At 42.2% G+C, this 17157-nt stretch overlaps 2 protein-coding genes across 2 annotated transcripts in view; one reads left to right on the forward strand and one right to left on the reverse strand.

Annotated features, from left to right (window-relative positions):
* BBS5 (Bardet-Biedl syndrome 5) overlaps positions 1-679 on the forward strand; it is a 39960-nt gene extending 39281 nt beyond the window's left edge. The window contains 3 exon segments of the mRNA XM_023754759.1: positions 67-193; positions 196-623; positions 626-679. Coding sequence (XP_023610527.1) covers positions 67-193; positions 196-623; positions 626-679 — 609 coding nt within the window.
* A 2371-nt stretch (positions 680-3050) lies between these two features.
* The window catches only part of MEGF10 (multiple EGF like domains 10), a 115212-nt gene continuing 101105 nt past the window's right edge, over positions 3051-17157 (reverse strand). The window contains exons 18-24 of the mRNA XM_023754822.1: positions 15661-15789; positions 13274-13510; positions 11898-12025; positions 10429-10552; positions 5743-5787; positions 4446-4652; positions 3051-3232 (exon numbers count right to left, since the gene is read on the reverse strand). Coding sequence (XP_023610590.1) covers positions 3051-3232; positions 4446-4652; positions 5743-5787; positions 10429-10552; positions 11898-12025; positions 13274-13510; positions 15661-15789 — 1052 coding nt within the window. The remainder of the gene's footprint in view (positions 3233-4445; positions 4653-5742; positions 5788-10428; positions 10553-11897; positions 12026-13273; positions 13511-15660; positions 15790-17157) is intronic.

The following is a 17157-nucleotide window of genomic DNA, read 5'->3' on the forward strand; positions in this document are numbered from 1 at the left end:
TATTTTGAATAATAAAGACGTTACCCAGAGATAGAAAATTCATTATTTTACAAAATTTAACCTTAGCTCCACTTCTGTGGGGAGGGCCCGCGGGCCTTGGTCTCCACGTCAGTGCTGGGCGTGCCTTGGGAAGACCAGGATGTCTGCTTCCAGGTGTCCTCGAAACAAATGAAAACAAGGCCTGGAGAAGACCTTTTTGTTTAGATTCGATTGAAGACACCAAAGAAAACAATGGGGAGGGAGGTAGACTCTCAGCAACAAGTTTAAGAATTCTAGGGCACTCTGTGGCATTACCCAGAGTCAATCTTTCTCTCGGTTACAACTGCACATTGAACGTTACGACAAGGACTGCTAACTCTAAATGACGAGGCCAAACTGAAGCTCGTTGTATACTAACGAAATGTAACAGTATTCGTTTTGAGTTTATATTTACAAATTTGGTGCTTGTTCTTGGAAGTCCTAGACTTTTTACTTCTGTGATTGCAGTACACAGAACATATGAAATGTCTAAAATGTATCATGATTTTAAATTGAGAAGTGCACTAATTCAAAATAAGCAGCTAAGATTAATACCACAAGAACATGCCTATGATAAAATCCATGGTCAGGGAAATCTAGGAACCCTTTTTTTATTACCGATGTGATAATTGTGTGGCATGCAGATGTGAATGAGTTTTAGCGTCAGTATACCCTCCCCTCCCCTCTTCCTATAGTGGAATGAGAAAAGAAATAGGTATTTTTTTTTCTTTTACTTATCTTCAGGGAGTAATGGGAAAACTCAAACTTACCATGGAAATTTGAAGAGATGATCCTTAAAAAAAAGAAAGGGGGGGGGAGGAGGAAATGTCACTTTTTTCTTACCAATAAGGACTCTTTATGGCTATTGACTAACAAGAGCCTCCAATAGATGCCTACGCGCTATCATCGAGCAAGAGTTAGGCAGAGGTTAACTGTGGGAATAAATCAATTCTTTCTAGGGTGTATTCCAGGCAAGCCCACATTTCCTTGAACTAACTTTGGGGTTCCCTAAAAGAAAGAGCCACCAAAGGAGTAAATGCTCTAAGTATGTTTGTTCTATCATCCATCTGACCAAACCGCCATTGCAGGTGCAGGTGTATGACATGAAGTCACTGGAATATCCCAACTCAGTGACTGGCGGGGGCAATGCCACATGGGTACTACTGGCAGAACAAGTGCACAATATATATTTGTTAATTGACTCCCTGAGACAGGACACCACACAGGGTGTCTTTAAGATGGAAGACCATTGTGTTCTCTTGTGAAGCTGCTTCCGCTTTCAGCCTTCCAGCCCTTCGGCTTGCTCACGTAGGTCCAAGAAAGAGAAACTAGCTTTCTGGCATTACACTGGCATTTTGGGGTGAGAATGTTATTGCATGATCAGTATGCACTGGATGAGCATCTGTTCTGGTTTGCCTGGAGCAGTCCAGATTGAAGCCCATTGCAGGATAATCATTGATAATGTCCGCATTTACTCTCAAAAGTGTCCCAGTTTGGATGATCAATTATATGATCACCCTAGTGAAGGTATTAATAAGAGCAGTTTGTGGACGCACTCAGGAACAATAGCCCCCCTGGTTTAACCAAGACTCAGAACCCACAGACCAAAGGAACTCCATTTTAGAATATTGAAAACCTTGTCTATTTCAATTATAAGTCATTCATTCACCTATGGTTTTGTACTATTTTAGTAATGACCAATTTTTAATATATTTGATTTACATATTTCTATCTCCTCCCTCTGAAAGAGAAAAAGAACAATGCATTTTTATCAAGCAAAAAGATAAGTGGCAACAATACAAGAAACAACAGACATATAATATTTTTCATTAACAATTCAAACACTACAAAATGTAGAATATACAACTTAAAAATGAAAATACAAATTAAAGAAAAATGGGATACATGTCATATTAGCAATGCAAAAGACCAGCTTAAGCATAGTTTCTCTAAATCAACAATTAATAAAAGAAAAGTGCCCTTTCCTCAAATACGCACAAAAACATTTCAATCACTTCTAGGGAAAATTAATAAAAAACTTTCTGCTAATTCTATATTACAGCATGTATTACTAATGGTTTACAAAACTTAAGTGTCTTTGTACACTTAAAATTTACAACCTTTTCCAATCATTCATTAGACACTCATTCAATCCAGTCTTTTAAAAATAAAATTATTCCATTTCCATATTTATGAAATAATTACTGATATGTTATGGATCTCAAGTGGTGAATGTGTATGATGGGGACAGTGATCAGAACAATGTCATGGATGTAAAGTGGGCTGTGGGTCAAACAGGGAGAAAAATCGCCTCTGCCTAGCACATATTGACTCCTGTAATAACTCTAGTGTTTCTAAAATAATTCTAAGTGTACATTTCTTCATTCTAAAAAAAGTCTACATATCTAAATTTCATATTTAAATTTTCATATTTAAATTTTCTACTTCTGCTAGGGTTTTATTCAGTCTATTCAGTTATGCCACTTGACAGAATGTTTTCTCCTGGGTTCATGTTACCCCTACAATTCTGAGTCCAACTGAAAAAACAAACAAACCACACACACCCAAATAATCAGGACTCAATAATATGCCCCTTTTCTTCTACATATTTAGTGATTCACACTAAATTTTATGGCAAACTGCACAATCCTAGGTACAGATCTACAATGCGAATGAGAAAAAAAATCTTTAAACTTGAGTTTTTCAAACAATCATACCAATGTCCACTGCAGCCCACATCGCTGAAGGAGTTCTGCAAGTTCATGCTCATCGCCAAGATTTTACAGGAAGTCATGCTTCAGGGGTGCAGTTCTAAAACTAACAAGAATGGAAAATCACATGGTATCTCCTGCCCAGCCACCCGTACCCAGGGACCTACCGTCCGTCAGCCTCAGCTTTGAGCTTTCTGGGTTACGCCCAGCAATTGCCTACCAAGTAGATTAACATTCACATAAGGTGGCAACATGAGGATGGAGAAGAACCGAACTGCAGTTCTGGAAAGGGTTCCAGCGGCTACGGAAGGTCCTTTGGTGTCATTCACTGCTGCTGCTGCTGCTGCTGCCTCCGTCCTCTCGCGTGGGGGAGGGTGAACTGTCTCGGACTGGCAGCAGGTCATAATGGCAAGGGATGTGACTGTTCTTTGGAAGGTCGTATGGATCCTGGGTCAGATGCCCATTATTGCTGAATATTCCTTGGACAACACTCACTGTAGGTTCTGTGACAACCAGGGACACGTTAATTTATTGGCAATAAAAAAATTAATAAATTGAACATGGAATTTCTTGCAAATGTCAAATAAGAAAATATTATTTTTAAAAACAAATGATCCTTTTATAATCACAGAGGTGGTTACTCTGTGGTTGGTAGACCCACTGATGCCCACAAATGGTGCTCGGAACAAAAGGATGACTGTATCATTGGGATCAAGACATCAAGGGAATATACAGAAACCCTGGATATGAATCATTGTCTGAAAAACCTGGGAAATAATCTAGTGCAAACCCCTTACTCTACAGACGAGAAGACTGAGGTCCTTAGAAGTTAACTCGATTCATGGAAACATACGTTGAGTTCCAATCTTACTGTGGTAAGCTTATGGGACAGAGCAAAGGGCACTTGTTACTGACCTTTCTATAACAATTTAGTTCACTATGCCTTCCATTTTAAAAAGCTGTCTTAATACTTTTTAAATAGTTATATATCTTCAGTGACATGTCTACAGCATAAAATGAATTACTAGCGACTAGAGTTAAATTAGTCACTTCATTTACAAGTAGTAGAGAATTTTTTAAAGTTTCAATCATAAATACTGATACAGAGATAGAGAGTAAGAAAAATTAAATTATATAGCCCTATTATCTAGCTAGTGATAGCTCTGATATGTTTTAACTTCCCCCAAGTTGCACTTGCAAGAGGCAATCAAAGTATCTCTAATTTTAAATTGAATTCTTATTAACTTGTACCAGACTCACAGTTTAGACTCTTACTGATATATTAGACAAATTTAGAAGTAAAATGTTTTAATCCTGCTAAAAGCATTATATTATATTAATATAATGAATGCAACCAGGAATTGGAACCACCTGTTTAATCTAGTGGAACCATTTGTTTTGGCTAAGTTGATGTATTAGCTAATATGATACATATGCTATTCCACATGCAGGCTAAAATATTCACTATGGCTACAAAACAAAAGATGGATGACCAGGTGGAAGATAAGGAAAACTTCCTTTAAATTTTCTAAATGGTGTTTCCCTGAATAAATTATTTGACATCAATTAATATGATCACTGTAAACACAGCTTACACTTAAAATATGGGCCATTTTTAATAAGGTTTGTATGAAATGCTGTTGTAGTCTCAAAGACTTTGAAAGTTTTGTTTTTTAAATTCCCATAGCAGGTTGTTTCTTGGTTAGGAGAACTCACCAACTTCATAGACATTCTTGTTGGCCGAAGTTGAGTTATTGATCTCTGCATATGGGGAATCTCTCCGTGCTGGTGACTTCATCTCCACATAGCCACACTCCGAGTTTTTGGGGATAAGTACAGGTGGGTCTTTAATAGTGGCATATGGGTTTTCAGAACTGCTTAGGGAGCAGTTACTTGAATTATATTCAGAATTCTTTCCCAAGTCTGTAAAGAGAAATAGCGGGAAAAGCAAATGATATTACACGAACGTTATTTTTAAAATTTTATTTTGCAATTACAGTTTACATTTAATATTATTTTTATTATAGTTTCAGGTGTACTGAAAATGTTATTTTTTTTCTTGGTGGTAATTTACTTAGACAATTTTTTAAAATTTTATTATTATTACAGAGGGAGGGGGGGAGAGAGAGAGAGAGAGAGAGAGAGAGAGAGAGAGAGAGAGATTGCTGTGAGAGAGAAACATCAATCAGTTGCCTCCCACACATACCCTGACCAGGGATCAAACCTAGAACCTGGGTATGTGCCCTAACAAAACTTGAACATGCCACCTGTTCGGTATGGGATGATGCTCCAACCAACTGAGCCACACTGGCCAGGGCTGGGCAGTTTTTCTTTCTAGCTAGTTTTCTGAATTATATACACTAAAAATAATACTAAATGTTTTTCACTTATTTTGGAGAGAATTTGCTATAAAATTACTAAGGTGAATACCAATACAAACATCATAGATTTGATTTCATTTTGATTATCACACTCAAATGAAATGAATTCCATTCTATTTTACTAAGAGTCTCCAAATTCTCAAAGGCTTCAATTGAGAAACCATTTGCTGATGGACCCAGGAGCACAAGAAGGTTCTATTCTCACGGTGAAGAAAGCATTTGTGCTGCGTGGATTTCTTGTAAAACCTCAGTACTGGGCACCTGAAGTTATTACTCAAAGTCTTCCTGAAGAGCAGGCCTCAGTGAACATGTAACCACACTGATCTCTTCCTATTTTCCCTGCTCTTTCCTTTCCTCCCCCCATAAGCCACACTTCTTTTAAGGAAATATAAGTGTTTCCCCAGCAAAGTGAAACCTGCATTCCCCCGACTTCTGCTCTAACTGACCCATCTGTGGTCACTGTCTTGATGTCAGTCAAACGTGTTTGTGTGTTTGCTGGAATAACCACAGTAAGTCTACATTTTCCCTACACTGAAACTCTTGTCCATGTAGCAAATTACTTCAGTCTCTGATATGTCTTTTTTAAATTATGATTTTGATAAATGTATTTCTTCCTCAAATCTACACCATACCTTTTAAGGATTTTCCCATATAGCTTCTGTCCAGTCCAAAAGCACCTGTGATAAAGGAAGAAAAGAAATACCCAGTGAGAACTGAAAGCAAGAGAAAGCTCCTCTACTATGTCAAGGTCATCGAGGAAGATGGCTGGGCACCCACTGCCTTCCCACTGCGGACCACCAAGGCTGCTGCTTTTCACGCCTTTACTCCAGGTCTCCCGTGCCGGCTACCCCAGCACTTAGAATTAAAAATACACATGTGTCATGCTGATCATTCTCCTGCTCATTTACAGTGACCTGGGAAAGGCGGATTGATACAGGGTAGTCCCTGAGGCACAGACAAATCAGTCCACTTTATTCAAGGTTGCACAGTGGAAAGGACACGACCAGAACTAGAACTGAGATGAAGGTCTTAAATTTCATCACTTGTTAGCCACATGACTTTGGGAAAGATGATCAACTCTCTGAGAATTTTCTTTTTTTAAAAATATATTTTTATTGAATTCAGAGAGGAAGGGAGGAGAGAGAGATAGAAACATCAATGATGAGAGAGAATCATTGATCGATTGCCTCCTGCATGTCCCCTACTGGGTACTGAGCCCGCAACCCGGGCATGTGCCCTGACCGGAAATTGAACCGTGATCTCCTGGTTCATAGGTCGAAGCTCAACCACTGAGCCATGTCAGCTGGGCTCTCTGTCAATTTTCTTATCTCTAAAATGAGGAAAACAAAACCTACCTTCCAAGCCTTACAGGGTGGTGGTGATCATTAAGTGAAGAAGGCCTGGTAAAATCTGAAGCACCATGTAAATGAATGGTGTTTCAGTTACTGTGACACTTACTGTGTCTCAGCTTCAGTCTATCTGTAAGCATTCCAAAGCCTTTTTAATTATCTTTGAAAGGAAAACTATGGACTTAGGTTAAAAACAGAGAGTAAGTAATGATTTGTGATGAACATTTAAGTAGGTATGAGAATGGGCAAGAAATGGCCCACTACCACTGTGCATGTGTTTCTCACAGTGACATTAAACTCAAGTTCTGATGGTAATGTCCTATGGGGACACACGGTTGTGGAGAAAGAAGAAGAATCCCTTAAGAGGAGAGGGCGGGTCTAATATCAGTCCTGGTGGGACATGATACGGGAATGTCTTCTCTCTCAGGTACACTTTTTGGGGTCTGGGTTGTGAAATCTAGCCAAGCTCCCAGCTGGTGGGAAAGGCACCGCCGTAAGCCAGAAGGCAGGACAAAAGGCTGTGTAGCGAAGAATCAACCTTACCAAAGAGAGGTCTGGCCTTTGCCCTTGGTTCCTAGGAGGTAATCTCTGAGTCCTTGGAATTCCTGCCCAGTAAGAGTGTTTTTGTTTACATGAGGGCCTATGGCTACATGGGGTAGTCTAACAAAGTAATTTATGGGAGGAGGGTTGGGCCACTTGGTATCAATGTAACCTTCAGGTGGGCTGCAGACTAAAGGTCAACCACATGGGTAGTGAATTAAGTCTACATGACCAAGCCCCATTGAAAACGCTGGACACCAAGGCTGAGTTTAGTTCCCTGCTTGGCAATACTTCATGTGTATTGCCACACACTGTCGCTAGGAAAGGTTAGCACTTTCCATGATTCCATTGGGAAAGGACAACAGAAAGTTCCATGCTTTGAACTTTCCTGGACTCTGTCCCATATCTCTTACCTTGGGTGATTTTATTCTGAATCCTTTTGTTGTGATAAACTGTGACCATGAGTGTAATAGCTTTCAGTGAGTTCTGTGAGTCTCTCCAGCAAATGTTTTATCCTGAAGGTGGTCTTGAGGACTCCCAGACTTTGTAAAGGGACCACAGGAAGATGGGCAGGGGCTGTGCCTCTGAGAGCTCCTTATCAAGGAACTCTGTCTATCTTACTCTTTGCCCAATTCCCTTAGCCATTTCCAAACTGTACCAAAGTCTTGTTAAATGAACATCTTGGCTTTAGCTTGCAGTGAGCCTTCCCTAAGGGGTTAAAAAGAGCAGTATGGGGTGCATAGTAACTTAGGGAACAAGAGTTGGGGCTATGAGACCAAATACCCCTGCCAGATTCTCTCTTCAGCACCTTGGAAAATCAGGGTGCTGTTTTGTTTTTCTGTTTGTTTGTGTGTGTGTGTGTGTGTGTGTGTGTGTGTGTGTTTTAAATAGGTTTTTCTTGATTTCAGAGAGAAAGGGAGTGGGGGAGAGAGAGACATCAATGATGAGAGAGATCATTGATCAGCTGCCTCCTGCACACCCTCCACTGGGGATTAAGCCTGCAACCAGGACTTGTGCCCTGACCATGAATCGAACCATGGCCTCCTGGATCATGGGTTGATACTCAACCAGTGAGCCACACTGGCTGGGCCAAGGTGCTGTTTTAACAAGGGAGCAGGTAGATTTCCCCATAAACTCCCATATGTCCCCATCCCTGGACAGATGCTTTCAAATGCACTCAGTTTAATCTAATTCATACGGTGAGCCAGAACATGGTCATTATCCCTATTTTACAAATGGACAAATCAATCTTGAGAGGGTGCTTGACCCAGTGTCACAGAAAAGAACCAGGAATTGATCTCAGGGCTCTTTGTGTCAAGTTCAAGGCTCTTTCAGACAACCTCACCACAACGTTCCCATCATTGAAACACCTACACACTTCATCATTGACAACGTGCCTCACTCTGTTCATAAGAGAAGACTTTTCTGTGCAACAACCTTAAAAGTACATGGAATGCAAAATTATTCTTGGAATGGAACAAACCAAGAAGATCCAGAATTTCCAATGAAAATTTTATGTGCCTTGGGTCTCACTGAGACAGAAAGCAGAGGTTTATTTGTGACCATTGCAATGACTGTGTCTTCTGGAATCAGAACAAATGACATTAGGAAACGTGGAACAAGAGGACTTTTCCCTCAGGAGGACTTGGTGGTATTTTACTGAATATCAATTCAGGTGCTTCTTTCATGTAATTTAGACTTCTTAAAAACCTCCCCAATGTTAAATAAACTCACCAATAAGTGTGTTATAAATAAGTATACTGTAAGAATATCTTATAATTTTACTGTGCATGTGTGGAAATACACATCTCCTAGATAATATTGGTGTAGAATGCAGATAAAAACTAAGAATTTATACTCATTTTGCTTTTTAAACATTTGCATTTCTGAGGTCAGAGGGGACTTTAGAGCCCTCAGGGATTGGTTCCTACATCTGGCTCAGGTGACTGAGCATACATGGTGTTCGCAGAAAGATCGGAGGGGGCGCAGTCAGAGCCCAATTGTGAGACTAGCTTTACCCCCTTCTTCCCATGGCATCTTGGACAGGAGATTGACTTCTCCGTGCTTCCTAGTTTTCCCTTCTCAATCAAACAGTATTCAGGAAGAGCCCATCCAGTAGGGGTGTCAGGTTTAGCAAATAAAAACATAGGAAGGCCAGTTAAATTAGATTTCAGAGAAACAACAAGTAGTTTTTAGTATAGGTATGTCCCATGCCCTATATATTTGGGATATATTTATACTAAAAATATTTGTTGCTTATTTGAAATTCAAATTTAACTGCACTCCGTGGCAACCTTACCAGTGAATAAATACACATGAAAGGGTTTGATGACCATAAGGTGCCACACACATTAGTAACTATGTCATCAAGCTCCTCCTTGGAAATAAGGAGCACATGCTTGGAAGCGTCACCACCTACTCCAAGGGCATCACGGCCGCTCTTTACGTGCGGTCCAGGGTCCTCACCGCCTTTGCAGGAGGGCCATGTGGTCAAAGCTTTTCTTATAGTAATACAGCCACACTGTTTGCCCTTTTCACTCTCCTCCTCTCTCAAGTCTGCAGTGGAGTTCTCCAGGAGCTATACCAGTGCGAGGTCACTGCTGCCTGAATGCAGCAGCAGAACGAGAATCCAGCTGTCCTTCACTAGGCCAGACGTTAAAGAGATTGACAACAGTGTGAAAGAGTGACATTCTTCTCGCTATTTGGGGGAGGGGGGGGCGTAGTAATTTTCTGTAAAATGCATCTTATGTTATAAAATGAGATCATTATGATAAATTAATAACTATTTTAAGTATTCTTGTTTAATTTATAATATGGTAAATATCAGTGGATGTAACCCATATCAACAGAAATTCTTTGGGGCCATTGATAACTCTGGAGAGTGTGTGAAAGGGTCCTGACTCCAAAACACTTGAGAACCACTGATTTATATTCCTGTTGATATCTCCATTTCCTCACCTCCCAGGGGAACAAAGAGGAGCCCACAACCTGGTACCCAGCTGATTAGGTTTAACTCCCAGTTCTATCACTTAGTAGGGTTTGAGACTTTGCACAAGTTACTTAACCTTGTTAAGACTCAGCTTCTTAACTGTAACATGGAGATGCTGCTGCTGATAATAGTTCCTGCCTATTACAGCGCCTAGGAGAACTAAGTGAGTTACTAGAGAGGGTTGGAATGTAAGCTACAAGCAGGCAGAGACCCTTATCTCACTTGATCATTCCTGGCACACAGCAGAAACTCAAGTAATGCTGAATGAATAAGGCACTTGGGACAGTCCTAAGCCCCCTAAGGGGGTGAGGTAGAAGTCGATGAGTCTGTCTTTCACGCATGTTTCTAAGAGATCACTTTGGCACAGACATAAACCTCTGACTATCTGAGGTGACTAAAAGGTGAAGGTGCTTGTTGGGGACGGGAGTTGGGAGAATCACCGAGCTCGTTGAGGTAGCCGCCGTGCTTCCAGTCCGCGGGCAGTGTGCCTGTGCAGTCCACCACCGGGCCTCTCTTCCCAGGATTCACATTCTTCAGGTTCACAAACAGCTGATTGTTTTTCGACTATTAAAAATAAAAACAACAAAAGACGTCAAAAGAGAATATAATGTGGTGCCGCACAATGTTACTGGTCTGGGGGAGCAAGTCCATGGCATGTACTAAGGGCTGGTCCTTGAATGAGGCCGGGCGGAGGGGCAGAGGTGACCATGTCTGAGCTGGTGGGACATCAAGGCAGCAGGAGTATATGTCTCTTGGCCCCAACTGTTTCCCACCCCCACCCCACCCCCACTGCCTCAGCTTCTTGATTTCAGGATGTTACTCTGTACCAACTAGGCCTTATTTGGGTTTACACACATGGAACTTTACATTGAAAAAACCAAATTCCTGGTTGGAGCTCTCCCATCCAACACTGTATGATCTTGTAAGAGTCACAGTGACTCTCGGCAGTTTTCCGAGCTATAAATATGAGGATAAGATCATCGACTCTGCCTCCCTCCCTGAATGTGAATGAGAACAAATGGAATGATGAATATGAAAGTCTCTGGAGAATGTGAAGTGCTATTTAACTATGAGGCACTATAATTAAAATCCAGCTGCATTAACTTAATTGCAACTGAATTAATTTTATTAGCTTGGTTGTCTTTTAAGAGAGAGCTGGAATTAGACAACGGAGACTGGAAATATAATTTGGGTACCACTGGAAGGGAGGCATGTTTGGGATTTCAGTGCATGTAGAAGAGATCTGGGGAGTCCTACAGGAAGCAGCTCGGGTTCTAGGCAGCCCTGGCTCTTCAATCTTTCTACCAATTGGGAATAATATCTACTCTTGATTCATAGGATTGGCATAAAGATTAAATGAGCTTCTATAGGTAAAATAACTAGAAATGCTTGGCACATTGTTTCTATTTGATCCCTTTGACCTACAAAAATGCAATTTCATGTGGTTTGACCTAAATACATACATATTGTTGTTGTTATGAAAGTACAAGTGCCCAGGAAAGGGCACTGGGAGACAGGTGATCAGAAAAGACAAACTTGGCAATTTTACCCAGAAATGAGTCTGCTGTATTCTGCTATGAGACATTATTTTAAAACCTCACCCAATATTAGAAACATTTTTCCAAAGAGGAGCAATGGAAACAGTATAAACTGTAGAGACAGAAAGACCTTGACTCACATCGCAGCTGCCTCACCCACTAGCTGGGGAGCTGTGTGTGGAAGTGACTCAAATCCCCCATTACTCTGGGTTGTTTAGAGGGATAAACACTTACAGGGCTGTTTGGAGGGATAAATGAGACAATAGATATAAAGTACGTAGAACAGCATGGCAAACAGCAGCCCTTGATACCTGCTTGTTCCTTTCTCCCTCCCCTGCCTACCCTCACCGACCTGAGCCATTGCCTCTCACCTTGGCGATGGTCATCCTGTCCCTGTTGTTGACCCGAGGGGATGCGGCACACTGCGTGAGCGTGTGGTAACTGGGGTTGGTGAAGTAATGGCTGTTAGCATTTCCACCGCTGCCGTGAGGAAGGGTTTCTGCAAGAGAAGGAGGAGACAGAGAAGATGGCAGGCTCCCCTGACTCTGGGTGGAAAAAAGGGAAGCAAGCTATGTAATGAGAACATGTATTTGGGCTGCTTCCATTTTGCAAACTGGGCGGAATACCCTCCTGCACAGTACACCCAGCGAAGCTTCTAGAAGCAGCAGGAGTCTGACTTCTTACCAGCCTCCTTGAAAAGTGTGAAAATATCCACAGGTATGGCTGGGAAGGCACCGCTTTGAAGTTATTTCTGCTGTCATTTTCCTCTTTTTTAAAACACTCGAGTCCTTGACTACAATATTCTGTACTACAATATTCTGTGTGGCTACTTTATGCATTCTCCCACAATCCGTGTATTTACAATCATCTGACACCCCCAAAATTCTTCAGCAATTGCCTTCCAATTAATAAATATTTTAAGTTTCCAAATTCCTCTGTTTAAGTGGTTACTTCTTCTGATGACTGAGCGTGTCACCTAAAAATTTACTTTCATGAGGACTTGTGACCGAAAGGAAGATTTGAGAGTTTTCTTAAGGAAAATGCCCTGGTTCTTGCTAAAACCAAAAAACTGTTTCTTCTGTAACTTGGTTGCTGTGCAGTTAATGATTTGTGTGGGCTCGGAGACAGGCTGGAAGGAACTGCGGGAACAATTCAAAGCGAGAGACAGCAGACCTGGCCCTGGTCCCTGGTCCCTGGCTTGCTCCAGGCCTTGGTGAAGTTACAGCCACCCGCCTCTCCCATCCCTGTCCCCACAGAGGGCAAAACCTTGGGAATCGTTACCCAGTAAAGCTTTTCCTGGGTTGAAATTCCCGAAGTCTAAAGAAATCACCTAGAACCGTGGTCGGCAAACTGCGGCTCGCGATCCACATGCGGCTCTTTGGCCCCTTGAGTGTGGCTCTTCCTAAGCCTTAGGAGTACCCTAATTAAGTTAATAACAATGTACCTACCTATATAGTTTAAGTTTAAAAAATTTGGCTCTCAAAAGAAATTTCAATCGTTGTACTGTTGATATTTGGTTCTGTTGACTAATGAGTTTGCCGACCACTGACCTAGAAGACAACAGTAATATTACTACTGTTGACATACAGAACACGTCTCGAACAATGAACCTTTTCCAAACACAACATTTCCTCAAGGCTACCTGACAGGAACAATGGGCAGCACACCCAACACCCAGTTTCAAAGAACCAGGTAAGAAAACCGAACTTTTCAAAGAGTACAAGGCCTCTGAGGACTCCAGTCTCACCGGAAATGGCATAGTCTCCGTTCATGACCCTCATAGCGGGGGTGTAGGTCACGGCTGGCATGCTCGACTCCTTTCCCTTCTGCTTGTGTCTGTAGATAATGAACAAGGCCAGGAGGAAGAGGACGACCAGGACGAGGATGATGATGCCGGCGATGGCCCCGATCTGGTAGGAGTCAGCGGGAAGAGCCGTGCTGGTTCTGCTTAAGCTGTTCAGGTTCCCCACTATTATGACACCGGCTAGAAAAAGGAGAAAAGGAGACGCGAATAAGGATGACAATGTGCTGCGTAAATGCTTGAACTCTACTTACAAACACCTTCCGCTGTGCTAAGACCGGGATATTTTCAGCTCCTAAGATGTTAATTTGGAAACAAATGTTCCTCATTTTTAGATGTTGTTGGCTGGTCTGTGCCCAGAGAAAGGCAGCTCTAAACCTTGAAAAAAAGGCAGGAGTTCCTGAACCCCAAGATTCAACAGTAGGATTTGGGAGCTTCTCGCCTATTTCAGTTTAAACACTTAGGCAATTAATTGGGAGTGGCACTTGATTTAATTTTTTATTGTGCTTTATTTATTATACGGTATTAAGGTTATGAAGGGCTAGCTCCTAAATGTCTCAACTAACTTAATTTTATGTCTATCTTTAGCATTTTTAACAGTAATTTTCCTTCCAAGCCAGAATAACTCCATTTTAAACCTAGTCCAAGATCAGGACCTGCCTCATCCTGATTTCAATGGGCTTTTACTTCAGAAAAATACTGCTCTATGCAGTTATTTTCTATGACAGAAAGGTCTGTCCCAGTAATACCTGATAATATCACCCTAAAACCTTACTCATAATTCAAAACTCAGTTTTCCACAATCCTTCCTCTTGTTTCATCAAGTGAAGACACTAAAGGTACAGATTCAGGGTCAAGGAACTGGCATCTGAAACACTTGACCTTGATATTCTGCTTTCCCCTAAGCTCTTCCACTGCAGTTTCATCATCTGAAAATGAGGAAACTGGCCCCCCTGAAGGTGCTTCCAGCTCTAATGTCCCCATGACTTTATAAGTCTAAATGCCAGACCTTTGATGAGACAGTCTGCCCCGGAACACAGAGCGACAAGGACCAGTGCAGTGTGATTACGGCGCGTCTGTAATAATGGTGTGATTGTGGAACGTAACATCCTATCGTTAGGACAGTCAGACATAAATCACGAGCATGCAAACGTTATTGTCGGAAAGAAATGAACTGAGTACCTACATAATCTACAGTGCAAGATGACTTCACCTACGATACTGTATGAATTCTAAAGCCTTTACACCCATGAGCGTATTATATTATTTACCTACTGAAGGGCACCGCGTGCAGTAGGAACTCTCTGGAGGCCATGCTTCAGAATCGTAAGGAGCACTTTCTCAAAGGCCCCATTCATCCCAGAATCAGATTGGCCAAGTGGGTCAACGTATACAATATCCCCAGAGTAGTATGACATACACCTTAGTTAAAAACCATGGGCAAGAGTTTCTTAACAAGCTAAACATATGCCTACCACATGAGCCAATCACACTCCACTCCTACTAATTTACTCATGAGAAACGGAAGTATATGTCCCTATAAAAAACTTGACACACTATTGTACACAGAAGCTTTATTTGTAATAGCCCCAAACTGGGAACAATCCAAAAGTCCATCAACAGGTGAATGGGCAAGGAAATGATGGTGTATTCCATGCAACAGAATACTACTCAGCCGTAAAAACAATTGAACCACTGACATACACCACAACATGGTTTAATTTTAAAATACTTATGCCGAGTAAACAAAATTAGACAAAAAGTGTACAGTATGATTCCATTTATATGAAATTCTAAAAACTGCACTAATCTATAGAGACAGAAAGTAGATGGGGCCTCGGGAGTAGTGCTGGAAAGGAGGGACATGATGAAAGTTTTGGAAGTGATGGATATATTCATTCTCTTTATTGTGGTAATGGTTTCATAGGTGTATGCATGTCAGATTTTTATCAAATTGTATACTCTGTGTTACTGTACATATATTGTATATATTTATTGCTTTTTATAGGTTAATCATGCCTCAGTAAGACTAAAAAACATTGTAGGTGCAATGGAAAGTTCATGAGCTTAGGAAATCTGACATCAAAGCCCTGACATGTTCTATAGTAGCTGCATGACCTTGGGCAGATTACTCAACCTCTCTGAGCTTCAGTTTTTTCATCTGTAGGACAGCAACAAGAAGGCATCCACCTGGCAGCTACGTGAATGACCAGCTGTGCCTTGCAGCGTCATGGTGAGGATTACATCAGAGAACACAGGCCGAAACACTTCATGTCGGGTGGATGGTGGTCACACGATACGAGATGGTGGTTATTATTCACTAGAATCCTTACCTTGATCACAACGTGCCCCCTTCCATCCTGGGCTGCAGTAACAGGTCCCAGTGATGTGGTCGCAGGTGGAGTTGTTCAGACAGTCACATATCTGGCGACAGCCGTAGCCATATGTTCCTGCAGGGCACTCTGAGAAGGAAGTGAAAGTCCCATTCAGCCTTGGGAATCTGGGGCAAGACTGTCTCTTACTGTATGACCCTGAGTGTCTGGAGGCCACCCCTCTCAGGGATCCCTGTTCAGGCAGACTTGTACCACCCAAAGTGTCCGAGAGCTGGCCAGCATTCACGGTGCGATTCACAGGCCAGGAGACACAAGGCTGGAGACTGAGCCCCTCATCACAGCTCCTGACACTTTCAGCTTCTATGTACCCACCTCCTGGATGAGTAGGCACAGAGCCTGCGGAATTCCAATGGAACTGACTAAGGACAACCTGAGATGACTCCACCAGACGAAGCTACGGGATGGAAGGGGACCAGACTGAGAAGTGTAAACTAGAGATGCTCTCTTGAGAAAAAGTATACCTTACTACAGGCCCAGGGATCCTCCCACTGGCATATGCTGACTTGGATTAGCTAGCAGAGGGGAAGAAGGAGGGGGGCAAGTTTTGTTAATTTTCTAGGTAAGAACTTCACTTACCAAAGAATGGCTCAAAATTTGGATTTGCAGGTGGAAGGCTGAAAGACTGAAACAGTGGGATTTTTATGATGTAGACTTACTAAGTTTGGGCATGAATTTCAAAGCTTAGCATAGGCATGTTAAATCTAAAAATCATCATGACAAAATAGTGATTCTTTTGTAGAGAGATCAGCAGGGGGCAATGTGCTACTATTATCCAAGTTCTCTGTCCAGCTCAGGGTTTCTGTTTACAAATTTGTCATTCAGAATAATCATGGAAGTACTTAAGAGGCTTTTATTTAATAAGAGTGGTTACAGTCTGCCATTCAAGCTTAAGTCAGTTTAGAGCTTATTCCGGTTTCTATACAGATACAGGGGTGGGCAAAAATAGGCTTACAGTTGTTCATATGGAAAATAATACAATAATCCTATATAATAAAGAGGTAATATGCAAATTGACCATCAGTCCAACACACAAGATGGCTGCCACAAGATGGCCAGCAAGGGAGGGCAGTTGTGGGCGATCAGGCCGGCAGGGGAGGACAGTTGGGGAGGACACAGGCCTGTAGGAGAGGGCAGTTGGGGGGGGAACCAGGCCTGCAGGGGAGGGCAGTTGGGGGCAACCAGGCCTGCAGGGGAGGGCAGTTAGGGGTGACTGGGCCAGCAGGGGAGGGAAGTTGGGGGCAACCAGGCCTGCAGGGGAGGGCAGTTAGGGGCAATTGGGCTGGCAGGGGAGTGGTTAGGGGGTGATCAGGCTGGCAGGCAGAAGCGGTTAGGGGCAATCAGGCAGGCAGGCAGGCGAGCTGTTGGGAGCCAGCAGTCCTGGATTGTGAGAGGGATCCCAGATTAGAGAGGCTGCAGGCAGGGCTGAGGGACACCCCC

Source organism: Myotis lucifugus, unplaced genomic scaffold (assembly GCF_000147115.1).
Source record: "Myotis lucifugus unplaced genomic scaffold, Myoluc2.0 scaffold_0, whole genome shotgun sequence".
Taxonomy (NCBI): Eukaryota; Metazoa; Chordata; class Mammalia; order Chiroptera; family Vespertilionidae; genus Myotis; species Myotis lucifugus.